At 44.6% G+C, this 25,932-nt stretch overlaps 1 protein-coding gene across 1 annotated transcript in view; it reads right to left on the reverse strand.

Moving 5' to 3' along the window:
* Positions 1-13,266: 13,266 nt before the first annotated feature.
* The window catches only part of LOC126249238 (uncharacterized), a 72,343-nt gene continuing 59,677 nt past the window's right edge, over positions 13,267-25,932 (reverse strand). Inside the window, exons 2-3 of the mRNA XM_049950895.1 lie at positions 24,517-25,034; positions 13,267-13,326 (exon numbers count right to left, since the gene is read on the reverse strand). Of these exons, the coding sequence (XP_049806852.1) occupies positions 13,267-13,326; positions 24,517-25,034 (578 nt within the window). The remainder of the gene's footprint in view (positions 13,327-24,516; positions 25,035-25,932) is intronic.

A 25,932-nucleotide genomic window follows, 5' to 3' on the forward strand; every position in this document is an offset into this window, starting at 1 on the left:
GAATCCGCCAACCGCACATCAAAATAGAACAAACAGTTATCTTATATTTTAAGTCGCACAAAATATCAGCAATACCTTAAATGGTAACTACATTGAAACTTCCTGGCAGATCAAAACTATGTGCCGGACCGAGACTCTACCTTTCGCGGTAGAGCACTTGCCCGCGAAAGGCAAAGGTCCCGAGTTCGAGTCTCGGTCTGGCACACAGTTTTAATCTGCCAGGAAGTTTCATATCAGCGCACACACCGCTGTAGAGAGAAAATTTCATTCTGGATAACTATATTATTTGTAGCCATATAAACTGTATATTCCAGCCATTACTGCTACTTCTGTCTCAGTTTCTGTAATGTGTATCACTTTATGTAATCAGTGGCTGATTTGCTATTCGTTTTAGTACTTTCTATCCATATTGATTGCTATAATGAAATGAAATCGATGTTGGCATTTATTGACGTATTAATGTCCTAAGGTACGCGTGTATTGAGAACGAGTCGTCAACTATTGGAAATATACGACTGAAAATGTCGCCTATTAAATTCATTAATGTATTTAAAGGAATCCGATAAATTATTTAATCCTTCGTTAAAGTCGACATTTTGAATTGGAGCTCTCTACCTTTATACATACACTACTCGCACCGGCAACGTTATAGTTTACATTACTGTACGAGCACCACATACGTTAATTTATTTATTTCATGCACAAATTTTTCCACATAGCTAACAAAGTTCATGACCTATGAAACACATACTGATCTTGTTCATAAACACACAATTGCGTGAGTACATTGCAATTACGAAACAAGTAAATAACGTTCATTACACTGTTTGCTTATGACACAAATTATATTTCACTTTATTTCAGCACTACGTAAGTATATTGAGGTCACCCATATACAATAACGACCAGCTTTCACGATCCACTATTAGTGTCTGACAAGTGCAGAGCTCCTCCTGGGACACACTGCTGCTTTGTGACACAGGAGTTTGTTGTCATGCGGTGAACCAGACGTAGGCAAGTATGTTCTACATTCAGTCGTGCAGGTATACGATGATATTTAGGCCAGGAGCCACAGAGAATTTTCAATTCACGGAAAAACTTTTAGACAAAGGGAGACTCATAAACTGGAAAATACCCTGCTGGAATAACTGGCCAGATCGTCGTAGCAGAAACAGTACTATAGCCGTTGGTTCAGCATTCCATGTGCATTGTTAAATACTTGAGAAAGCATCTTAATCTATCGGACGTAATTTCAAATGGCATCCAAATGGTATGCAAGTACACTCCAGAGCATCACATTAGTCATTGAGACGTTACCGAGTGCGCATATCTACGTATCGTTCAACATAAACTCGTTGGACGGGAATGAGTTTTCCGTAGCTGACTGACTGCAGGCAACACCTGTTTTACAATTTGAGTGTCGCTGTTGGTATTCGCAACCGGACAGCACTCCGGCATACATCTGCGATAGAAGCTGAGAAAATTAGGCAGGAAACCGTAAGAGTTCTACTACGAGCCAAGCAACCGAAACACAACCTTAACCGAGAGGAAAGGGCAGCTATTAAGGCCCTGAAGAATAACGACGAAATTGTGATATTAACAGCAGACAAAGGCAATGCTACTGTCATCTTAGACACCGTGAAGTACGAAAAAGATAAAAAGAATAATAAAATGAAACTTCCTGGCAGATTAAAACTGTGTGCCCGACCGAGACTCGAACTCGGGACTTTTGGCTTTCGCGGGCAAGTGCTCTGAAGCACGACTCACGCCCGGTACTCACAGCTTTACTTCTGCCAGTACCTCGACTCCTACCTTCCAAACTTTACAGAAGCTCTCCTGCGAACCTTGCAGAACTAGCACTCCTGAAAGAAAGGATACTGCGGAGACATGGCTTAGCCACAGTCTGGGGGATGTTTCCAGAATGAGATTTTCACTCTGCAGCGGAGTGTGCGCTGATATGAAACTTCGTGGCAGATTAAAACTGTGTGCCGGACCGAGACTCGAACTCGGGACCTTTGCCTTTCGCGGGCAAGTGCTCTACCATCTGAGCTACCGAAGCACGACTCACGGCCGGTACTCACAGCTTTACTTCTGCCAGTATCTCGACTTCTACCTTCCAAACTTTACAGAAGCTCTCCTGCGAACCTTGCAGAACTAGCACTCCTGAAAGAAAGGATACTGCGGAGACATGGCTTAGCCACAGCCTGGGGGATGTTTGCAGAACGAGATTTTCACTCAGCAGCGGAGTGTGCGCTGATATGAAACTTCCTGGTAGATTAAAGCTGTGTGCCCGACCGAGATTCGAACTCGGGACCTTTGCCTTTCTGTTCTGCAAGGTTCGCAGGAGAGCTTCTGTAAAGTTTGGAAGGTAGGAGACGAGATACTGGCAGAAGTAAAGCTGTAAGTACCTGGCGTGAGTCGTGCTTCGTAGGCTCAGATGGTAGAGCACTTGCCAGCGAAAGGCAAAGGTCCCGAGTTCGAGTCTCGGTCGGGCACACAGTTTGTGTTTCAAATTCTGGAATATTCCATTCATCTTCCCTGGTGAAGGAATTTCGGAAAACTGCGTTCAATAACTCCGCTTTAGCGGCACAGTCGTCGGTAACAGTACCGTCGGCACTGCGCAGCGAAGGTATTGACTGCGTCTTGCCGCTTGTGTACTTTACATACGAGCAGAATTTCTTCGGATTTTCTACCAAATTTCGAGACAGTGTTTCATTGTGGAACCTCGCATTGAAGTCCGTGCCAAATTTGGAGCGTCTGTAAATTTTAGCCAATCTTCGGGATTTCGCGTTCTTCTGAACTTCGCATGCTTTTTCCGTTGCCTCTGCAACAGAGTTCGGACCTGTTTTGTGTACCACGGGGGATCAGTTCCATATCTTACCAATTTGAGAGGTATGAATCTCTCAATTCCTGTTGCTACTATATCTTTAAATTTGAGCCACATCTCGTCTACATTCGCATAGTCAGTTCGGAAGGAATGGAGATTGTCTCTTAGGAAGGCTTCTAGTGACACTTTATCCGCTTTTTTAAATAAAATTGTTTTGCGTTTGTTTCTGAAGGATTTGGAAGAAACGGTATTGAGCCTAGCTACAACGACCTTGTGATCACTAATCCCTGTATCAGTCGTGATGCTCTCTATCAGCTCTGGATTGTTTGTGGCTAAGAGGTCAAGTGTGTTTTCGCAACCATTTACAATTCGCGTGGATTCGTCGACTAACTGCTCGAAATAATTTTCGGAGAAAGCATTTAGGACAATCTCGGAAGATGTTTTCAGCATACCACCTTTTTTGAACAAGTATTTTTGCCAACATATCGAGGGAAGGTTGAAGTCCCCACCAACTATAACCGTATGAGTGGGGTATTTATTTGTTACGAGACTCAAATTTTCTCTGAACTGTTCAGCAACTATATCATCGGAGTCTGGGGGTCGGTAGAAGGAGCCAATTATTAACTTAGTTCGGCTGTTAAGTATAACCTCCACCCATATCAATTCGCACGGAGTATCTACTTCGACTTCACTACAAGATAAACCACTACTGACAGACACAAACACTCCACCACCAATTCTGCCTAATCTATCTTTCCTGAACACCGTCTGAGACATCGTAAAAGTTTCTGCAGAACTTATTTCAGGCTTTAGCCAGCTTTCTGTAACTATAACGATTTCAGCTTCTGTGCTTTCTATTAGCGCTTGAAGCTCAGGGACTTTCCCAGCACAACTACAACAATTTACAACTACAATTCCGACTGTTCCTTGATCCAAGCACGTCCTGTATTTGCCATGCGCCCTTTGAGATTGCAGCCCACCCCGTACTTTCCCGAGGCCTTCTAACCTATAAAACCGCCCAGTCCACGCCACACAGCCTCCGCTACCCGTGTAGCCGCAAGCTGAGTGTAGTGAACTCCTGACCTATTCAGCGGAACCCGAAACCCCACCACCCTATGGCGCAAGTCAAGGAATCTGCAGCCAACACGGTCGCAAAACCGTCTGAGTCTCTGATTCAGACCCTCCACCCGGCTCTGCACCAAAGGTCCGCAGTCGTTTCTGTCAACGATGCTGCAGATGGTGAGCTCTGTCTTCATCTCGTAAGCAAGACCGGCAGCCTTCACCGAATCAGATAGCCGCTGGAATCCAGAGAGAATTTCCTCAGATCCAAAGCGACACACGTCATTAGTGCCGACATGTGCCACCACCTGCAGCTGGCTGCACCCTGTGCTCTTCATGGCATCCGGAAGGACCCTTTCCACATCAGGAATGACTCCACCCGGAATGCACACGGAGTGCACACTGAATTTCTTCCCCTCCTTAGCCGCCATGCCCCTAAGGGGCCCCAATACGCGCCTAAAATTGGAGCTCCCAACTACCAATAAGCCCACCCTCTGTGATTACCCGGACCTTGAAGGCTGAGAATCATCCTGTGAAACAGGGCAGGCAGCTGCATCTGGCTCAGCCAGAGACAGTGCCTGAAACCTGTTTGTCAGAAGCACCGGGGAGGCTTTCTGATCAGCCTCCTGGGACGTCTTTCGCTGCCTGCCACGCCTTGGAACGACCTCCCAATCAACCACAGGCGAGGGCTCAGCCCCACTGCGGGCAGCAACCGGGGCAACCACAGCGGCAGACTGATCTGGGGACAGACGGGACGAGGTTGACATCCCCGTGATACCCAAGTCCGGCTCCACACAGTGGTGCCCATTGTCAACAGCCTCAAGCTGCGCGACCGAAGTCAGCGCCGCTTGCAGCTGTGAGCGGAGGGATGCCAACTCAGCCCTCATCCGAACACAGCAATCACAGTCCCTGTCCATTCCAATCGATGTTGAACAACAGTTACTGAAATACGAGTCCGTGCCTAGATAACGCAAGGGAAACACGCAAAGAAATTATTAACTAACCTGTACAAATGCCTAACGCCTGCGCTACAATCTGCCTGAATTTACGATTACAGTAACTAAAACTCGAAATTACACCTCCTATACGAAACTCACACGCAATTTAAGTAAGAATCTACGAAGTAAGCACTAAAGCGCGATGCTACAACTGTCAAATACTAAAATACGCCCGAAATTTATGAATTAAACAATGCAAGTACCCAAAAACACGCAAAGAAATTAAGAATTAAACTATGTAACAAATAAGTAAGCTAGGGGTACACGACCTGCTGCTGCAGCTGCTTATCCAACGGCGGCAGGGAGCACACTGGCTGTGACCAACCAACACTGACCGTTCAAAACAAAAACAGAAGACAGACGACTACGTGAATTTACACTATTCAGGTACTAAAGCGCGATGCTACAACTCTCAAATACTATAATACGCCCGAAATTTATGAATTAAACAATGCAAGTACCCAAAAACACGCAAAGAAATTAAGAATTAAACTATGTAACAAATAAGTAAGCTAGGGGTATACGACTTGCTGCTGCAGCTGCTTATCCAACGGCGGCAGGGAGTACATGATGCTCAAAACATTACACCCAAGCTGAAAAGGCTACGCACAACGTTTCTAGCCAATGGCTACAGCCATAAGTCGATCCACACAGCCTTGTCGACGAACACAAGTAAGAAAGATAAGCAAGAAATAGACAAACCGCAGCCAACAGTGCGCTTACTTTAAGTGAAAAATGTTACTGACCGAATAGGCAGCCGGCCGATGTGACGGAGCGGTTCTAGGTGCTTCAGTCCGGAACCGCGCTGCTGTTACGGTGTCAGGTTCGAATCCTGCCTCGTGCATGGATGTGTGTGATGTCCTTAGGTTAGTTAGGCTTAAGTAGTTCTAAGTTCTAGGGGACTGATGACCTCAGATGTTAAGTCCCATAGCGCTTGGAGCCATTTGAACCTTTTTTTTCGAACCGAATAGGCAAACTCCTTCGCCGAGTTGGGGTGCAGCCTGTCTTCTATAGTGGTCGTAGGTTACAGGACGTGTTAGGCTACACGAAGGACAAGGTGGATGCAAACACTGCAAGCGTTTACAAGATGGAATGCGAATGTGGAGAGGCATACATCAGTGAGACTGATAGGCCAATAGCAGCGCAAATTCGGGAACACGAGCGCTATATTCGTCTAGTGCAGCACAACAAATCTGCAGTGGCAGAACATCAGCAAGACTGCGGAAAAGAAATAAAATTCAGCGAAGCCTTTGTGTTAGCCAAGCAGCCGGTTATGACGAAAAGCAAAATCAGAGAGGCCATCGAAATACTTAAACACCCTAATAACATGAACAGGGAAGATGGACGCAGGCTTGCCGCATCTTGGCTGCCAGCAGTAAGAGCCCAACAGACCGCACTGTCAACACGAGGCACGAGTACTACCGGCAAGTAACTGCCACCGCGCAGCCGACATCCAGCATTTGGTAAACGGCAGCCAACTTCTCATTCGACGGTGACCACCAATGATGGCACATAACACAAGAGCCATTAGACAACAGAGGTTACGTTCTCCCTCCACCGCAATAGGCTATTAAAATAAAGTTCCCTCTCCTTCTTCCTTAAGTGACCAATGAAACTAACTACCTTTTTAAAATTATGAAGTAATAATGGCATGCGCAGTGAGCAGTAACAACAAAATATAAAGGACACTGCATAGCTAGAACGCGCCATTATACCCTAATAGATACGTCGTGTGGGAAGGAGAAAGAGGTGTGAATTTTGATTTAAATTCTATAAATGAAATGCAAGGAGCGCTGTTCAGCATATAAGTGGTTTATTTAGCGAAACTGCAATAAACGGCACATGCAATAATTATTGAAATTTTATCAAATTCATTTAACAATCACTCACAAATTATTCAAATAATGATAAACAAAAATAAAAAAATTGGGTCGCCAGATACTATAGAAAGTATAAAAAAATAAAAAAATAACAAATAGAATTGAATTGGTTCCAAGAGCTCACATGTAGTGAATTATATAAGGTGCCTGCCCTGGTATTTGCCTTTTTACATGAGCATTGTATGACTTCATTCTAATTTAACATATAAATAAATTACGCGAGACGGGTTGACCTGGTGTATTAAATGAGGAAGGAATAAAAAAAAAAACAGCTGAACATATGACTCTCTTAACGGGCAAACGGTGAATACTGTGCCTTGCGTCTGTATGAGCATCTAACACATTGCAAAGAAATTGAAGAAATCGAAACAAGAATGCGCAGCTAGGAAGGCGGGCATTTTCTGTATTATCATGTTCATAGCGTGGTCGGCGTGGCGGTGGAGTCGGCTGATTGCCTGCGGCTGCATCAAGACTGCCGGCGTCGTAGTTGATAGCGTCTAACATGCCCTACGCTGAAAATAGTGACCAAAACCTGCTACTGGAAGTTATCATTACTGGACGACGGTATGCGTCCATCTGCAAGTGCAAACCTACGTGAAACTGCATTAAACAAAGCTCAAAACTGTTCTAACAGTACTACCGTCATCGGCCATGTAGTAAATCTACATGTGATCCTGAGTTAAGCTCTTGATAACGCGCACAGTGAGTGAAGATCGCCTACTTGGATCTAAAAAACTTTGCTCTCTACGTTGTTTGCGACGAATGCAAAGTGCATCGTCTCATGACAAGCGATAAGAGAATCCATGCGACTTACCGGAAGCACTCAAGAGTGAACTCCTGCCTCCTCAGAAGCAAAATTCGGAATGCCCCATACTAGTGCGCTCCTCGCACCTGGAGAAAGAGAGCCGCTTCCCTCCAGCATCTTGTCTGCACCCTTCCGCAAATTACGTAACTCTTACTATTTTTCGAAGTCAACGTTATATTCTTGCCAATGAAAAAGTCCCTTTCAAAATTTCCTCCCTCCTTGCCGTCGCATTCCGCAAGGAAAAGAGAGCCACACTCTGTGTGAGACAGAGTATACAAATAAACCAAGACTTCTCCCTTTGAGTATTTCCGCTACGTTCCCAGGTGTTCTGCTCGCGGGAAACTGCCAAAATTCCCCAGGCCACTTATGATTCTTGGACACCCAAGTCGTGCTGTTGCTATTCAACTCGCCGCTCTCTCCGTGTTACCTAGAATCGTGGCAAAGCTGTTTTTCGCTCTAAGTTTATAGTTTCCACTTCCTCGGGAACACGTGCGAATGTCCACGGCTTCCCTTGGCAGAGTGTTGATGTATGCAGCGTCTTCGCCTGCCGCTAATCCTCTGGGGGCCTGCCCTCTGTGAAGCGTGCCGACATAGGCGCGCGACCGCCGCTCGCCTGTGGGCACTACCTGTGCCCACCTGGTCGCCGGGCTTCCCAGCTAGGAACGCATCAGAAGAATTCCTTTCATGCACAAAGTGTACTAAGTTTGCAAAAAGAAGAATCATAGCCCTTTACCGACGCTTAATGACACAATAATTCACCTCCATCACACTTCATATATTGCAATAAACTAATGACTGATTTTAAAAGCAATTATCTCCTTTAATTATAAACATGATAAGCTTTGACGCATTTCAACCCAGAAGAAGGCCGCTGCAACCGTGGCCGAAACGTTGGTTTTTCTCCAACAGTAGTAGTTTTATACATTATGACGCGGTACCATACCCAGAAAACTTTTATGTCGACAAATTATTATCTTCAACTGGGAGTCTTATTCCCGATCTATTGTTATCTCTCGCTGAAAAAGGTGTGACCCTCACTCGTCAACAATTTGGGTCTCCTTGATACAAAAAAGAAGAAAGAAAAACATACATAGCGGCAACAAAACGGTTGACCCACTATCTTTCTGACCATGGCCCACATGTATGCATCCACGAAAATCACATCGACAGTCTGCCGATGTCCTTCATTACAGGGGAATTGGGAACCACATTTCTCACAAATGTTGTTTAATCGCTTGCTGCGGGAAGACAACCAGTCCGAAATTTATAAATTTTCCTTTTTTTGACGATTGTGGTTCTGAGCCGATCAAAGCATATTTTACCATAAAAAGGAATCCTGCTTGCAGGATAACACGGGTCTGGCAACGTCGTCAATTTTCCGTTTCCTGAAGATAGGGAACATGTTGGTGGTGAGGCTATGCGGCTAGTTTGTGGACTGTACTTCATGGGAAATGACAGTTTTCATCTACCATAAGCGTGAGGGAGGAAAGCGGTCAAATAAAGTGCGTACGATGCTGAAATGGTATGTCGAGAATAACATCGACAAGGACGAAAAAATGTTATCCGTATTAGGGGACAAATGTGAGAGTCAGAACAGCAACATCACTCTGGTTAGGAAGATGATGGCGCTGTGTGAAATCATAAGACTCAGTGACTTTATTTTTCCCATTAGAGGCCAATCGTACATGCCGGATCATAGAACTTTCGGAATAATTAGTAGGAAGCTGAAAAAAGAGGAAAGATACTGTATAGGGGATAATATTATTGAACTCAACTCAAGACATATTTCTCGAAGAACGATAACAAGTTTTCAATAAAAGCACCTGTTTGAGTTCGTAAAGTCGTTCCTTGACACATGAAAAGGGTTATAAATAGTTCAAAATACGCTGAGGTGACCTTTCTAGCTGAAAATTCTCATGGTGTTACGAGAAACATGAATATAGCTGGCTTGACGATGGACACTTTTCGGCTTCGAGAAGCTGTAAAACTTTTGGAACCACCGAAAAAGGAAACTTACATATCAGTACCACCCGTAAATAACAACAAAATAAATGAAATTAAGAAAGGTTTGGTCTACATCACTCAAGACAAAATGCAGTTTTGGAACTCGCTCACAAGATTGCTGACAGAAACGGCTGCTCGTGGTTCAGACAAAGATAACCGAGTAATGGAATAAAGCAAAACATGAAATATTATTCACAAACATGTAACAAGCAATGTTTATTACAATAAAAATCGCTTCTAAATACAATTCTGTTTTAAAATAAGTAACTTAGCGCCAAAATTAATTCGAAAATCCAATGTACTGCAGAAGTAGAATACGTTTAACACCAGATAAGTTGTCCATCACTTTCTCCTTATGTCTTACTTGAATTTAACATGTATATAATAAGCAACTACACCAAATCACGAAACCAGGAACACATGTCAGGAGATAAAGTGCATTAAACCGATTTTAGTCTATTTTTGTCTCTACTGTCAAAGTGGGATATGTGAACATGTTGCCTTCCTGCAGTAAGCGGTTCATCTATAAGGATGACATCAAAAGAGAAAATAGCACAGTTTAAAAGACTCAGTATGCCGCGTAATGTAATTTGTTACTCTGCAAGAAACATTGTAAGGTGCCAGCTTGAATGAATGATAATTTCACACCTTACATGATATTTTATATGTCGTAACAAGTAGACGGATATGTCACCTGACATACTTCGGTGACGGTGAGCAGATTTGCCTGTCAAAACGTACAATAGGTAATACCAAAAGGGATGACACTCGATTCGACGGTATTAACACACAGAACCCAAATACTGCATGTCAATGAGTAAAAGGTGAAAAAACCTGCAGGAAGAAACTTTTAGTTTGGGGGCAGACGTGAGTTGTACCACCACGGCCCGCATACAACGAAATGCTTCTAACAGGGGTTGGTGACTCACGGCGAGATGGACAACAAACGCGCCAGCTGATACATCGAGGGGAGCAGGTAGCCGCCCAGCGCTGCTTGCGACGGAGAAATTCTTTAGAAAACTGCGTTGGGGAATTTCCAGATGAATTGCTAACAGGCCAGAGACGCAGTCTATCACGTGAAAGACCCGTGGAGCTCTCGTGATGTACCTGTGTGACTTTTAGGCGTCAGGAAAGCACAATATGTCCGTCTGGCTGAAATAAATATGGAAGGAGTAAAAGGGGCTACATTTCGAGGCAGTTTAAAGGTAGGCCCTTTGCGATTGGCAGGGATAGTTCCCATTAGATGAAAGGAACGCTTCCATTGGTCTGAAAAAGGCGTGACGTGAAGCACGAAAGGACACAGTTGGGGGACAGTTTGTTACGAAAGACACAATACCGAAAACTTCGGGGAGTCTCCTCTGAATCAGCTTCAAGTGTAGAACAGGGCGCATCACGTCACGAGACAGCCACACAGTTCTTGCGAGACCTGAGAGGGCGCTGAAGTTGGGTTGGGTTCAAACTTCCTGGCAGATTAAAACTGTGTGCCCGACCGAGACTCGAACTCGGGACCTTTGCCTTTCGCGGGCAAGTGCTCTACCATCTGAGCTACCGAAGCACGACTCACGCCCGGTACTCACAGCTTTACTTCTGCCAGTATCTCGTCTCCTACCTTCCAAACTTTACAGAAGCTCTCCTGCGAACCTTGCAGAACTAACACTCCTGAAAGTAAAGGATATTGCGGAGACATGGCATAGCCACAGCCTGGGGGATGTTTCCAGAATGAGACTTTCACTCTGCAGCGGAGTTTGCGCTGATATGAAACTTCCTAGCAGATTAAAACTGTGTGCCGGACCGACACTCGAACTCGGGACCTTTGCCTTCCGCGGGCAAGTGCTCTACGAACTGAGCTACCCAAGCACGACTCACGCCCCGTCCTCACAGCTTTACTTCTGCCAGTATCTCGACTTCTACCTTCCAAACTTTACAGAAGCTCTCCTGCGAACCTTGCAGAACTAGCTCAGATGGTAGAGCACTTGCCCGTGAAAGGCAAAGTTCCCGAGTTCGAGTCTCGGTCCGGCACACATTTTTAATCTGCCAGGAAGTTTCATATCAGCGAACACTCCGCTGCAGAGTGAAAATCTCATTCTGGAAACATTCCCCAGGCTGTGGCTAAGCCATGTCTCCGCAATATCCTTTCTTTCAGGAGTGCTAGTTCTGCAAGGTTCGCAGGAGAGCTTCTGTAAAGTTTGGAAGGTAGGAGACGAGGTACTGGCAGAAGTAAAGGTGTGAGTACCGGACGTGAGTCGTGCTTGGGTAGCTCAGTTGGTAGAGCACTTGCCCATGAAAGGCAAAGACCCCGAGTTCGAGTCTCGGTCCGGCACACAGTTTTAATCTGCCAGGAAGCTTCATATCAGCGCACACTCCACTGCAGAATGAAAATCTCATTTTGAGTTGGGTTGTTTGGGGGAAGATACCAAACAGCCAGGTCATCGGTCTTATCTGATTAGGGGAGGACGGGGAAGGAAATCGGCCGTGCTCTTTCAAAGGAACCATTTCGGCATTTGCCTGGAGCGATTTAGGGAAATCACGGTAAACCTAAATCAGGGTGGCCGGACGTGGAATTGAACCGTCGTTGTCCCGAACGCGAGTCCAGTGTGCTGACCAATGCAGCACCTCGCTCGGTGGCGTTGAAGTATACACACTGCTCCATCTATTCATGTGTATATTGCCATATTTTCCAGACTAGGGATGAGTGCATATTTTCTCGCCTAAAAAACATAGGTCAGTTTCAGCTGATAAAATCAGCAAAGATTTTGGTTAGCTTTTTATAGGATTTTCAGAGGGTAAGAGCTGCCGTGCATCTGATAGCATGTCGCAGCTAAAGGTAAATGCCGCTAGCAGACGCATAAAAATGTTTGGATCACCAGCTTGCGTCCACTGTGTACATGAGCGACCTTGAGTATTGTTTTGCACATCTTGTCAATAAAACCAACCATCCTCCATAGACTTGGCTGTAATCCTAAATAATAGCAAACTTAGAACCCAAATTGGATGATTTGTTGTAATATTGACCAACGCAGAAAAGGTTTCACTGTCTAGAAGTAAGAAAAATCTTGTAGAGAACCTTCTATTTAAATTTGATATTGTTGTGTTCAGTGTTATTTCGGCTAAACAGGACGTAATACGTTATCTTGACAACTGTCCTCAAATTGTCACGTTATACTCTATAGAAACCAGTGTGCTTTATTGACAACAATAGACAAATTAAACAAATTTTACACCTAAACACAAATGTGTTCTGTCATAGAATAGCGATCCACTCCTAAAGCCGGTAATTTATTCTAATGACGCTGATGCACTCACAGGGTGTATTTGCTGATGCCTGACGAATATGAAAAGGAGTGGCGTGTCAGGACATGTCTAACAAAGTGATACAACATACCCTCAAACACTAAATGTTCGCCGGCCAGAGTGGCCGAGCAGTTCTAGGCCCTACAGTCTGGAACCGCGCGGCAGCTACAGTCGCAGGTTCGAATCCTGCCTCGGGCATGGATGTGTGTGATGTCATTAGGTTAGTTAGGTTTAAGTAGATCTAAGTTCTAGGAGACTGATGACCTCAAATGTTAAGTACCATAGTGCTCAGAGCCGATTTAAGTAGTTCTAAGTTCTAGGAGACTGATGACCTCAAATGTTAAGTGCTCAGAGCCATTTGAACCATTTTTTGAACTAAATGTTCTAGGTTAGTGTGCACCTTTACGAGCAAATAAATTCACCAGACTCATAAAATCCATGAATTTCTATATATTTAACGCCCTAAAAATACACGAAAATGATACAGTTCACTTTATGCAACTCACACTCAAGAGCAACATAGGAGTGGTTCACTCACGACTCCACCAAGGTACAATTTCTCACAACTGCTAGATACAATTACAGAATTGCCAATGAAATTGCTGCCTTTATTCCACTATAAATGAACCACCATGAATGACTTCATTAATACCAAAACTACCAACTGGTAATGGGTAGATTGCACACCATTTTGAATACTCAATAGTGTGGACGCTATTCCAGTGAATTAGCAACATATATTTTAGCTCTATATCCTGTACTATAATATGCATTAAATCCACAGTAGTATTCCTCACAGTTGAATAAAAGAAAATTTTCACTCACAACTTCAGTATAAATTACCACATAACACTTTCCAGCAATAAATCAATCCCTTAGTTACAAAGCGAAAACCAAAAACGATATTTCAGTGCAGAACTTCATTACTTTTCATTCCACAGGGTCAGTAGTACAACTTCAGTATAAATTACCACATAACACTTTCCAGCAATAAATCAATCCCTTAGTTACAAAGCGAAAACCAAAAACGATATTTCAGTGCAGAACTTTATTACTTTTCATTCCACAGGGTCAGTAGTGCCTCTGAATTTTTTATTTGCCCGCAATATCAGCTGAGGTGTTAAATGTCATGCATATTACTCAGTCGACTTTACTGCTGACTGACGCAACATCCAAACCTCATCCGCTACAGTGCTCCTATTTGTAGCGTATACCATAGCAGAATGCAACGTGACTATCTCGTTGTTTGAGAAACAGCCTACTGTCATCACTCCTGGCACGAAACAGAAGAGAATGGAGATCTGTCAACTGTTTCTCTTAAGCTTTGAGCATAAGGGTGATTGGTTCCTTAACAACACTGTGACAGGTGATGAAAGCTGGCTTCACCGTTTTGACCCCGAAAGCAAGAAATCATCAACGGAGTTCAGCCGCAAAGAATCACCGATGGCAAATAAGCTGAAGACCTTGCCATCAGCAGACAAAGTTCCGCCCACTGTGTTCTGGAATGTTCAGTGTGTTGGCGCATGTGCAATTCATGCCTAAAGGCACCCCCATAGTGTCTGTGTGGTACTGCCATACCCTCAGAAAACTGAAAGCACGAAATTGAGAGGTTCATCCACATATTGAGCACCCCCTCCTTCAGTGTGACAATGCCAGACATTATACGAGAGCAGCGACGGCTTCGGTTCACCGTCATTGATCGTCCTCCATACACTGTCGACTTGGTTACATCCGATTTTAATATGTTTCTGAAACTTATAGAGCACTTTTGACGACTTCACTTTGATAGTGATGAGTCCACAGCTCGTGGTCGTGCGGTAGCGTTCTCGCTTCCCGCGCTCGGGTTCCCGGGTTCGATTCCCGGCGGGGTCAGGGATTTTCTCTGCCTCATGATGACTGGGTGTTGTGTGATGTCCCTAGGTTAGTTAGGTTTACGTAGTTCCAAGTTCTAGGGGACTGATGACCGTAAATGTTAAGTCCCATAGTGCTCAGAGCCATTTGAACCATTTTTGATAGTGATAAAGCGATGCAAGCATAGGTGAGGGTGCGGCTCCATGAACATAGTCTGAAACTCGTGGTCTAGTGGCTAGCGTTGATGCCTCTAGATCACTGGGTCCCGGGTTCGATTCCCGGCCCCGTTGGGGATTTTATCTGCCCAGGGACTGGGTGTTTGTGTTGTCTTCACCATTTCATCATCATCATCGTCTCATTCGAGACAGTGACTAGCTTCAACTGTGCAAACAATTGGACTGTGAAAGAAAAGGGGACTTCAAACGGACACTGATGACAGAGCAGTTGGGCGCCCCACCAACCAAACACCATATCCATCAACAAAACAAACATTCTACAGTGATGTTATCAAGAAACTGGTCTCTCGTTCAGAAAATTGTGTTCGCAACCAGATTGAGTATGTTGAGAAATAAGTATGTAGACATGAAAAACAAAGATGTAGAATGTTAATAAAGTTTGTTTTATTTAAAAAGATTGAAAAGTTTCCACATGAAAAAAAAATCGTTATGCCTTCATACCTAGTCCAAATGTTTGCAGATCACTAACGTTTCAAATCGTGACAAATAATTTATTCGCCGTTCCAAAACATCACATACATCCAAAAGATTCATGTTTATTGTTAAGTGGCACCTAAACTGACAAGGCCACATTTACATGAATTATAAAACCTCTCGCTCACATCTGACCATACAATACCGCTAGTTTCCTTTGGCAACAAAGTATATGAAAATTTACCAATCCCAATTAAACGCAAGAAGAAAAGCATGAACATATCCCAGATGTAGCGCAACCACGTTGTTTTTGGCGTCACTTTGGAAGTACAGCAATGCCGCATTAGCAGAACCCAGAGGCAACTGGCGAGCACCGGGTGTCGGCATGCCATGTGCATCAGCAGGACATTTACGCATTGTGTGACAGGCCAGACTTAGCGTCACGCTCCTGCAAATGCAGCGGAAAGACAGGGTTCTTATGGGACGGGACAGGCGTTTCTTCACCAACGGACAACAGAAATGTTTTCAGGAATGTAACTTGCAGCCATACATCGGTATAATAAGTGAGCTGCTATCCTGTAAAAATAGGCGATACTTTTTTAAATAAATATTTATGGCTTCGCAGACTATTACGACGAGGGGTAGGTCAGGCACGACTACACCATGAATCAGCAAGCAGTCAGCACAAGCGCAGTCAGCAGCCACCTCCATACCATATTCTAGCATCAAGACGTCCTTGGAATTGGTGGCTGTGCATTGGTGGGTCACTTCCTGGCTCACTCCAGCAGCAGTTAGGCTCCTTAAAAGTGATGCTTTATTTTTTGAAATAAATTTACATGGTGTTATGACTCATTCCTCGAGTTTAAGATATGTGTGGAAAAGGGTGTTTATTTAGGGCAGTGGTTCCCAACCTGGAGGTAATGCACCTGAGGGGGCGTCTATGCAGTACCTTTCCCAGTCGTCATGATGGTTTTCTTCGACTGGGGCCGCTAATATTCAGTCGAGTAGCTCCTCAATTGGCATCATGAGGCTGAGTGCACCCCGAAAAATGGCAACAGCTAATGGCGGCCCGGACGGTCAACCGTGCAAGTGCTGGCCACTCCCGACGGCGCTTAACTTCGGTGATCTGACGGGATCCGGTGTACGCACTGCGTCAAGGCCGTGGCCATTCATTATATAAGTTATCAATAATTGCCTTTTCTCAATTAGTAACATTAAGGCGGTGGAGATTATAGGTTCCTCAGATAGTTCACCCATTAAACACATGTGTGCTTTGTCCCACACATCACTGATGGCAGAAGTGAGACGTAACAAATGTTAAATATCTCAAAAAATGTCTTCTTCAAGTTGTAGGTAGTACCTGCAGTAGTCCAGAAATATCTTCATTAGTCGCTTTCGAAGCAGATAAATGAATTAATTCACACCATGACAAGCCAGAAACTACTAAAGGTTACTATAGTGCTGTACGCAGTGTTATTATTATTATTATTATTATTATTATTATTAGTAGTAGTAGTAGTAGTAGTAGTAATAGCAGCACTATTAGAGGGATTAGACACAAAGCATAAACAGCCTGAAGCCGTCCAATTTCTGCCAGTTCAGTAGTAAGGAGTGCAGCACTGAACTGATTTATGAACAGCAAAAAAAGTGCATACATCTGAACTTGTTGGGTTGCAGTGTGCAGGTGAAGCAAGTGCCACAATGAGGAGAAGTACTACAGGGCAAGCATAGTTTGCAAGAAATGTCCACTTCCACTGCGGATAGTTGGACAGTTAGCTTTCTTATTTGAGAAGGAGTTCTCGGCAGCACTTACTCCTTCGTCATTCGTTCTAACCGCCCCCCCCCCACCCCCTCACCCAAATACACACTCATAGAAACTAAATACCATTCATCTTTCATCACTTTAAAAATAAAAGTTTTCTAAGAAAAATCTTTCATTATATAGTTTAGTTGGGTGCTAAAGTTGATGATAATGTGGGAGAGGGGAGGGCAAAAGACAATGGAGGGGAGGGAGGTGAGGACGGCTGGGGTATTAATAACTAATATCTGATTGCCCTCAGGGGTAACCGCTATTTGTGAAGACACTTTTAGCATATTTTCAGATATGAGGCGAAGGGTGGTTAGCTTACATATCTCGACTTCCTGTCAGGATATGAGTTTTGGCATTTATCATCACTCATTTGCTAGTATAGCTTTAATCAAACCCTGTCAGTGTAAATCGTTTACATATGGCTTCACGCTGCCAGAATCTTTTCTTGTCAGTCTTCTGATGAGCACAATATTCAGTTTATTCACAGTCTATATTTTTCCATTTCATTTGGGTCAGTCTCTGTGATGTTATCAAATTGCGTTGCATTCACTTACTGACGCTAGAATATGTTGCTGATTATCTTCTTGTATGTGTTCTGCTGCAAGTGTAATTACACTACTGGCCATTAAAATTGCTACACCACGAAGGTGAAGTGCTACAGACGCGAAATTTAACCACCAGGAAGAAGATTCTGTGATATGCAAATGATTAGCTTTTCAGAGCATTCACACAAGGTTGGCAGCGGTGGCGACACCTACAACGTACTGACATGAGGAAAGTTTCCAACCGATTTCTCATACACAAACAGCAGTTGACCGGCGTCGCCTGGTGAAACATTGTTGTGATGCCTCGTGTAAGGAGGAGAAATGCGTAACATCACGTTTCCGACTTTGATAAAGGTCGGATTGTAGCCTATTGCGATTGCGGTTTATCGTATCGCGACATTGATGCTCGCGTTGGTCGAGATCCAATGACTGTTAGCAGAATATGGAATCGGTGGGTTCACGAGGGTATTATGGAACCCCATGCGGGATCCCAACGGCCTCGTATCACTAGCAGTCGAGATGACAGGCATCTTATCCGCGTGGCTCTAACGGATCGTGCAGCCACGTCTCGATCCCTTAGTCAACAGATGGGGACGTTTGCAAGACAACAACCATCTGCACGAACAGTTCGTCGACGTTTGCAGCAGCATGGACTATCAGCTCGGAGACCATGGCTGCGGTTACCCTTGATGCTGCGTCACAGACAGGAGCGCCTGCGATGATGTACTCAACGACGATCCTGGATGCACGAATGGCAAAACGTCATTTTTTCAGATGAATCCAGGTTCTGTTTACAGCATCATGATGGTCGCATCCGTGTTTGGCGACATCGCGGTGAACGCACATTGGAAGCGTGTATTCGTCATCGCCATACTGGCGTATCACCAGGCGTGATGGTATGGGGTGCCATTGGTTTCACGTCTCGGTCACCTCTTGTTCGCATTGACAGCACTTTGAACAGTGGACGTTATATTTCAGCTGTGTTGCAACCCGTGGCTCTACCCTTCATTCGATCCCTGCGAAACCCTACATTTCAGCAGGATAATGCACGACCGCATGTTGCAGGTCGTGTACTGGCATTTCTGGATACAGAAAATGTTCGACTGATGCCCTGGCCAGCACATTCTCCAGATCTCTCACCAATTGAAAACGTCTGCTCAATAGAGGCCGAGCACCTGGCTCGTCACAATACGGCAGTCATTACTCTTGATGAACTGTGGTATCGTGTTGAAGCTGCATGGGAAGCTGTACCTGTACACGCCATCCAAGCTCTATTTGTCTCAATGCCCAGGCGTACCAAGGTCGTTATTACGGCCAGAGGTGGTTGTTCTGAGTACTGATTCCTCAGGATCTATGCACCCAAATTGCGTGAAAATGTAATCACATGTCAGTTCTAGTATAATATATTTGTCCAATGAATACCCGTTTATCATCTGCATTTCTTCTTGGTGTAGCAATTTTAATGGCCAGTAGTGTACTTTGTGTCATACTCTAATATAAATTTCTACACTTTGTTGCATTTGTTGACGAATAATGTGTATGCTTATAATTCGGTGTAGTTTAAGATCTAAAATAAATTCATATGTTCAGTTATCCGTGGAGATACAGACGCTTGCTTCTCATAATATTTTATAAGATAAACTGTGCTACTCGGGTGACTTTCTCTTATCTTTGAGCATTTGTAGTAAACTTGAGAATTTTTATAACATACGTGGAGTAGTTAACTTTTTTATCTGAGGTACATTAGCTGGAAATTGGAGATGTATCTTTCAAGCTGTCATTTACTGATGTTCAAATTTCATTTGAGTGGAACTGCATTAATAACAGATAATTCATACGCTTTCAAACATACTCTAGTGAAAAATTATTACATTCATTCATTTGAAGTCTATCTTTTAACAGTTTCTGATATTAATTATTGATACTGTTTCTTGTGCTATACAGTTCGTTAAATACTGACACCATAACTGACACCGATGTATATATGTCACTGTTCTCACGTTGAGAACACACTGAAGAAGGGAATACATTCAGTCAGTGGTGTGTTCACATTTGGCAGTGTGCAGTTGTTTGTGCACTGTTATACAGCTACTAAATTTAATAGTTTTCAGCGGTGTTTCGTGCTGTTTGTGGCGAAAAAACGATTTGATAAACTTTTGGAAACGTTCGCACGCTGTGTTTTTTTGAGTTTTCTGTGAGTTGAAGTCGCTTAGTAAACTTCGTGCTTTAGTTTTCAGATGACGTTTCTCATTGTTTGTAGTGAAATATTGCAGCACAATTTGCATTCCGTGTTGAAACTTGGTTGAGTGTTCCAGTGGCTGCTTGAATTTTTGGTTTTAGCTAATAACTTCGTGAAGTTTTGTTGGCATTGGTATTAGCTATCGTGTAGTGGTATTAATGCAAGTACTTGCTTTCTTACTAGACGGAGAATTTCGAGACCACTGTCGTTAGTTCTATAAATAGTTTTACCGGTGTAACTGAACTTAGGTAACGTAGACATAGAGCTTTTTTCAATAACTGTAAAATTTTATCATGAGTGAGAAGTGTGGGCTCCATCGTAGGTTTGTGAGTAGTGGGTTACGATGTGGGATTTGTTCAATGTACTTTCATTGGGGGGAATGCAGTGGGAAAGCCAGTGAGCACTCTAGCGAGATCCTCTCCCGAGAATTCAGAATCTGTAGTAAAAATAAGTTGATAAAGGAGCAGAGCGTAAGATATGTGCCCTTCAGGTACAGTTACAACGCACAAAGGAAGATCTAGATAGGTTTAGGAGGGTGAATGGTAGTGGAGAATGGGAACTGGCAGTTGGCAAGAAGGCAGCTAGGAGGAGGAGGTATTCAGACAGTTATACTTTGCGTATATGCAATAGATTTGACCAAGTGAGAGAGTTGAGTGGAGAGGAGCAATTTGTAGCTATAGATGTAGGGAACATGCAGTAGTCCTCAACAGTTAGGAGACCTAGGTCAGTTGCAAAGTATAACAGACCGAAGAAAGTTCTGCTGCTAGGTAGTTCGCACGGTAGAGGTGTGGGCCAGCAGTTGCAGGAAGTGTTGGGGAGTGAGTACCAGGTCACCAGCATCGTGAAGCCTAGTGCAGGACACTGGACTCGCATTCGGGAGGACGACGGTTCAATCCCGTCTCCGGCCATCCTGATTTAGGTTTTCCGTGATTTCCCTAAATCGTTTCAGGCAAATGCCGGGATGGTTCTTTTGAAAGGGCACGGCCGATTTCCTTCCCAATCCTTCCCTAACCCGAGCTAGCGCTCCGTCTCTGATGACCTCGTTGTCGACGGGACGTTAAACACTAACCACCACCACCACCTAGTGCAGGGTTGGCTCAGGTGACTGGCAGCATAAGGGAGTTAGATAGGAATTTTACGAAGGAGGATCAAGCAGTGATAGTGGGTGGAGCAGGGAATAGTCTTGATAGGGACGGGGAATATGATGTAGGTGGTGACCTGATAAAGATGGCTATTCAAACTCGTAACACTAATGTACATTTCGTGCAACTGTTTCAGCATCATGATCGGTCTCAGCTTAATGCGGCTGTTAGACGCGTTAACATGCGGCTGGGGAGGGCGCTGATGGCAGAGGACATGGTTCGCATTTCAGTCGTGCCATTTGGGTCTATCAGTAGATCGGGTTTCACTAGCCATGGCCTGCACCTCAATAGGTATGGGAAGGGGAGGCTGGCAAAGCTCATAGGTTACAGTGTCGTGGGTAGTAGTGGGATCACTCATTGAAAAATTCCTGTAGTAGTTGGTGTTAGAGCTGCACCTTTTTTTAGATTGAAGTCAGCTGATAGTTATACCTGCTAAATGTATGTCCCTCTAACTAGGGGCTCAACTTCAGAGGACGTAATGTTTGCAGTTAGAGAAGGAATTAGCATATTTCATCAAAACATAAGAGGTATCAGAGATAAGTTAGTGAACTGCTTATCGATGTTGTCTCTGAAATTATTGGTATGTCGGAGCACAACTTAAATAACTTGACAGTTCAGAGGCTTTCTTTACCAGGATACAGATTAGCTGTCTGTTTTTCAAGGAGTTCCTTGCGGGTGGGGGAGTGGTTATGAATGTGAAAAACAGTATACCATTTGACTCAATAGACGTGTCACGGCACTGCACTGAACAGATATTTGAATGTTGTGCAGGGGCAGTTGAGTTTAGTGTAACTGAACTTCTAATTGTTGTTGTTTATAGATCCCCTAACTCTGACTTCAGAGCATTTCTGCTCGAGATAGAGAGGGTTCTTGATTAACTTTGTAGGAAGTACCAGAATTTAGTTATGTGTGTTGACTCCAAAATAAATTTTTTATGTGATGGTTCAAGAAAAAGAATGTTGGTAGATCTTCTAAATTCATATCATCTGATGCAGACTGTGTTTTTTCCAACTATGGTGCAGGGGAATAGTAGCACAGCCATAGACAATATTTTTATTCATTCTTCATTACTAGATGGGCATTCCGTTAGTTAACGCTTGAATGGCATTTCAGACCATGATGCACAAATTTTAACACTAAAATGCTTTTGTACTGAAACAAATGTCACATATGATAACAAATTAAGTTGGAAAGTTAATCCAAAAGCAACAGAGCATTTTTTAAGCTTGTCAAGGAACAAGAGTGGCAGGATGTCTATAGTACCGATAACATAGATGATAAATGCAATGCTTTCCTTAACACATTTCTCATGCTGTTTGACAGTTTCTTTCCATTAGAACGTTCTAAACGGAGTACTAGGCAGCCCGGGTGGCTGACTAGTGGGGTAGGGATATCATGTAGAATTAAGCGGGAATTATATCAAAATGTTAGAAGTACTCAGAATCAGGCTATAGTAGCCCATTACATAATAGTACTGTAAGGTGTTTAAAAATGTTATTAGAAAGGCAAAGAGTATGTGGCATGCAGATAGAATAGCTAATTCACAGGATAAAATTCCAACCATATGATAAGTTGTGAAGGAAGTGCTGGTCAGCAGCACAAGGTCGACGATACAATGTCAGTTCGTAGTAAAAATATTTCTGTTAGTGATAAATCAGATGTATGTACACTATTTAACAATCATTTTCGGAGCATTGCTGGTGAACTGAATAAAAATTTAGTTTCTACAGGGAATCATATAACTCTCTTGGTAAATGACTTTACGAGATATAAGTTCGAAATACTCCTCTGTGATAGAGACAAGGAGGAGACTGAGTCAATGACTAAATCGCTGAAGACTCTCATGGATACGACGGAGTGCCTAGCAGAATATTAAAGTAGTGTGCTGCACATGTTAGCCCTATACTTAGCTACATTTATAATTTTTCCTTACGGAATGGTCAGTTTCCTGAACGATTAAAGTACCCAGTAGTAAAGCCGCTTTATAAAAAGGGAGAAAGGGATAATATAGATAATTTTAGACCTATTTCTATGTCATCAGTGTTTGCTAAAGTTACTGAAAATGCTGTGTATGTAAGGATAATTAATCATTTTATACAACATGATTTGCTATCAAATGTAAAGTTTGGCTTTAGAAGTCGTTTAACAACTGAGAATGATATATTCTCTTTTCTTTGTGAGGTACTGGCTGGGTTACACAAAAGGTTTCGAACGCTAGGCATATTTTTTGATTTAGCTGGGGCGTTTTATTGTGTTGATCACAAAATATTGCTCCAGAAGTTGGACCATTATGGAATACAGGGAGTAGCTCTCAATTGGTTCACCTCTTACTTTAGCAACAGACAGGAAAAGTTATTACTCACAATGTTGAGAATTTCTGTGATGTGGAATCTGTGTGGGGTACGGGCTAGTGGGGGTGCCCCAGGGATCAGTGTTGAGGCCGCTCCCATTCCTTATTTATATTTATGATATTCCCCCTAGTATTATGGGTAACTCAAACTATTTCTGTTTGCTGATGACACTAGTTTAGTAGTAAAGGATGTTGTGTGCAACAATGGCTCGGTTTCAAATAGTACAGTTCATGACCTATGTTCATGGCTTGTACAAAATAAACTAATGTTAAATCATAGTAAGACTCAGTTTTTACAGTTTCTGACACACAACTGAACAAACCCTGACGTTTTAATTTCACAGAATGGGCATATGATTAGTGACATTGAACAGTTCAAATTTCTAGGTGTTCAGATATATAGAAAACTGTCATGGAAAGCCCACTTTCAGAATCTTGTTTGAAGACTTTTTTGTGACGGCCTTCGTAGCGACAACACTTCGCTGTAGAAACGGCCTACGAAGTCACCGCCACACTTTTAATAGCGGGCCGACCGGTCCGCTGGAACAGTGAACAGAAAGATGAAAACCCAAACACTCGGATTAAATGAAAGTCGGTACTTTTCTTTATTAACGACGATACAGAACACAGTGGTGAACATGGTCTACAGAAATCCGTCTAGTTCGAGTCGGAGCGGCTTGGTCAGCGTCGGCTGACGACAAACAACAACTCTGCTGCGATGAACACACAACTGACTAGCAAGTACACAATTCGGTGGCGAGTATACAACTGAGCGGCGAATACAGAACTGTCCTAGCGCTCGCGACTCCAGCGCTTAAGAAGCCAGAAGCCAGCGGTGGCGCGCGCAGACTTGCGGCGATTTCCTGTATCGCTGGCGCTGCTTATGCGGACGGCGTCCGGACTTTGATGCTGCCAACCTTTTTGGCAGCGGGCTCGGTTGGCATTACTGGCTAGGATATAACACTCCTCCCCCCCCCCCCCAAATCGCCGCACCGTCGTTGAATAATGACGTGGCGAGCGTCGACGGCGGGGGAGGGGACTGGCCGCAGACGTAGCAGAAGAGACCGGGGCGGAGACTGTTGTCGGTGGCAGACCCCGGTCCGCACCCCAGCATTGGCTGCGCGGGGCCTCGGGAAACACCGACTGAAAACCGAGGTCAGGGTGCACGCCTGTGACCACGGGCGCAGCTTCTGGTACTGGACGCGACGGGGCGTCGGGACCCACGAAGAGAGGCAGCGTCTCCTGACGCTGCGTCGACGGCTGCTGAGTGGGCGCCGGACAAGGCGCTGCGGTGTCAGACTCCTTGGGGGTGCCCAAGGAAAGCGGCTGCAGTACAGGCTGCACAGCCACCGCTTGGGAAGGCGGCCCGGCTGAGGGGTCGACGTCCATCAGCTCCGAAGGCGGTGGCGACTGAAGAGGGACCGCAGGCGCCGGAGCGACCACCCGGGGCGCTCCCGTATGAAGCTGCGCGGGAGGCATCAACGGGACGGGCTGTCGGCGTGGTACCGGCGACGGCTGCTGCTGCTGCCCTGGGGGCGGCAGCGAAGTCGGAAGGCGCGGCTGAAACCCGCCGCGGACCAGATCTGTGGACAAAGAACGAGCGGCAAAATCCGGGCGGCCAGCGCGACGCAACTGGTTCTGATGCCTCCTGTGCACCCCAGTAACACCTTGAACAGTAGAAAAACCGCGACCCTGGACACTTATCACGGTACCACGTTCCCAACGACGGCGACCGTGATAGACTCTGAAAAAAACGGCGTCGTTGCGCTGAAAACGCGTGCGATGCTCAGAAGCGGCGGGTCGATCCGGGGGGTGCAACAACCGTAGTAGGGTGCGATGACGACGGCCGTGGAGAAGCTCCGCAGGCGAAGGGCCGTCGCGTGGCGTGGTCCGGTACGACGACAGGAACGTGATGAGGGCCTGCTGACGAGAGTGCGTAGCACGAAGGCGGTCCATATGATCCTTGAATGTGCGTACAAAACGTTCCGCTGCACCATTCGATTGAGGGTGGAACGGCGGAGTAAGAACATGGCGAATGCCATTGGCAGAACAAAAACTTTCAAATTCAGCAGAGGTAAATTGCGGACCATTGTCAGACACTAAAACTTCTGGAAGACCCTCAATACAAAAAATTGAAGTCAACGCCTGTATAGTTTGTGCAGACGTTGTAGACTGCATGGGCACAACAAACGGAAAATTACTAAATGCATCTATCACGATGAGCCAACGAGAATTCCAATATGGACCAGCGAAATCAATATGTACTCGCTGCCAGGGACCGGCAGGGCGTGCCCACTCAAAATAGCGTTGAGGCGGAGCAGCTTGGTGTTCGGCACACGTCGAACAATCTGTAGACATCTGCGTAATCTGCTTATCAATGCCGATCCATGTAAAATGACGGTGGGCTAGCTGCTTGGTGCGGACCACTCCTCAATGACCTTGATGCAACAAGGCGAGGACCTTGGATTGTAGCACTTGGGG

This window comes from Schistocerca nitens, chromosome 3 (genome assembly GCF_023898315.1).
Source record: "Schistocerca nitens isolate TAMUIC-IGC-003100 chromosome 3, iqSchNite1.1, whole genome shotgun sequence".
Lineage (NCBI taxonomy): Eukaryota > Metazoa > Arthropoda > Insecta > Orthoptera > Acrididae > Schistocerca > Schistocerca nitens.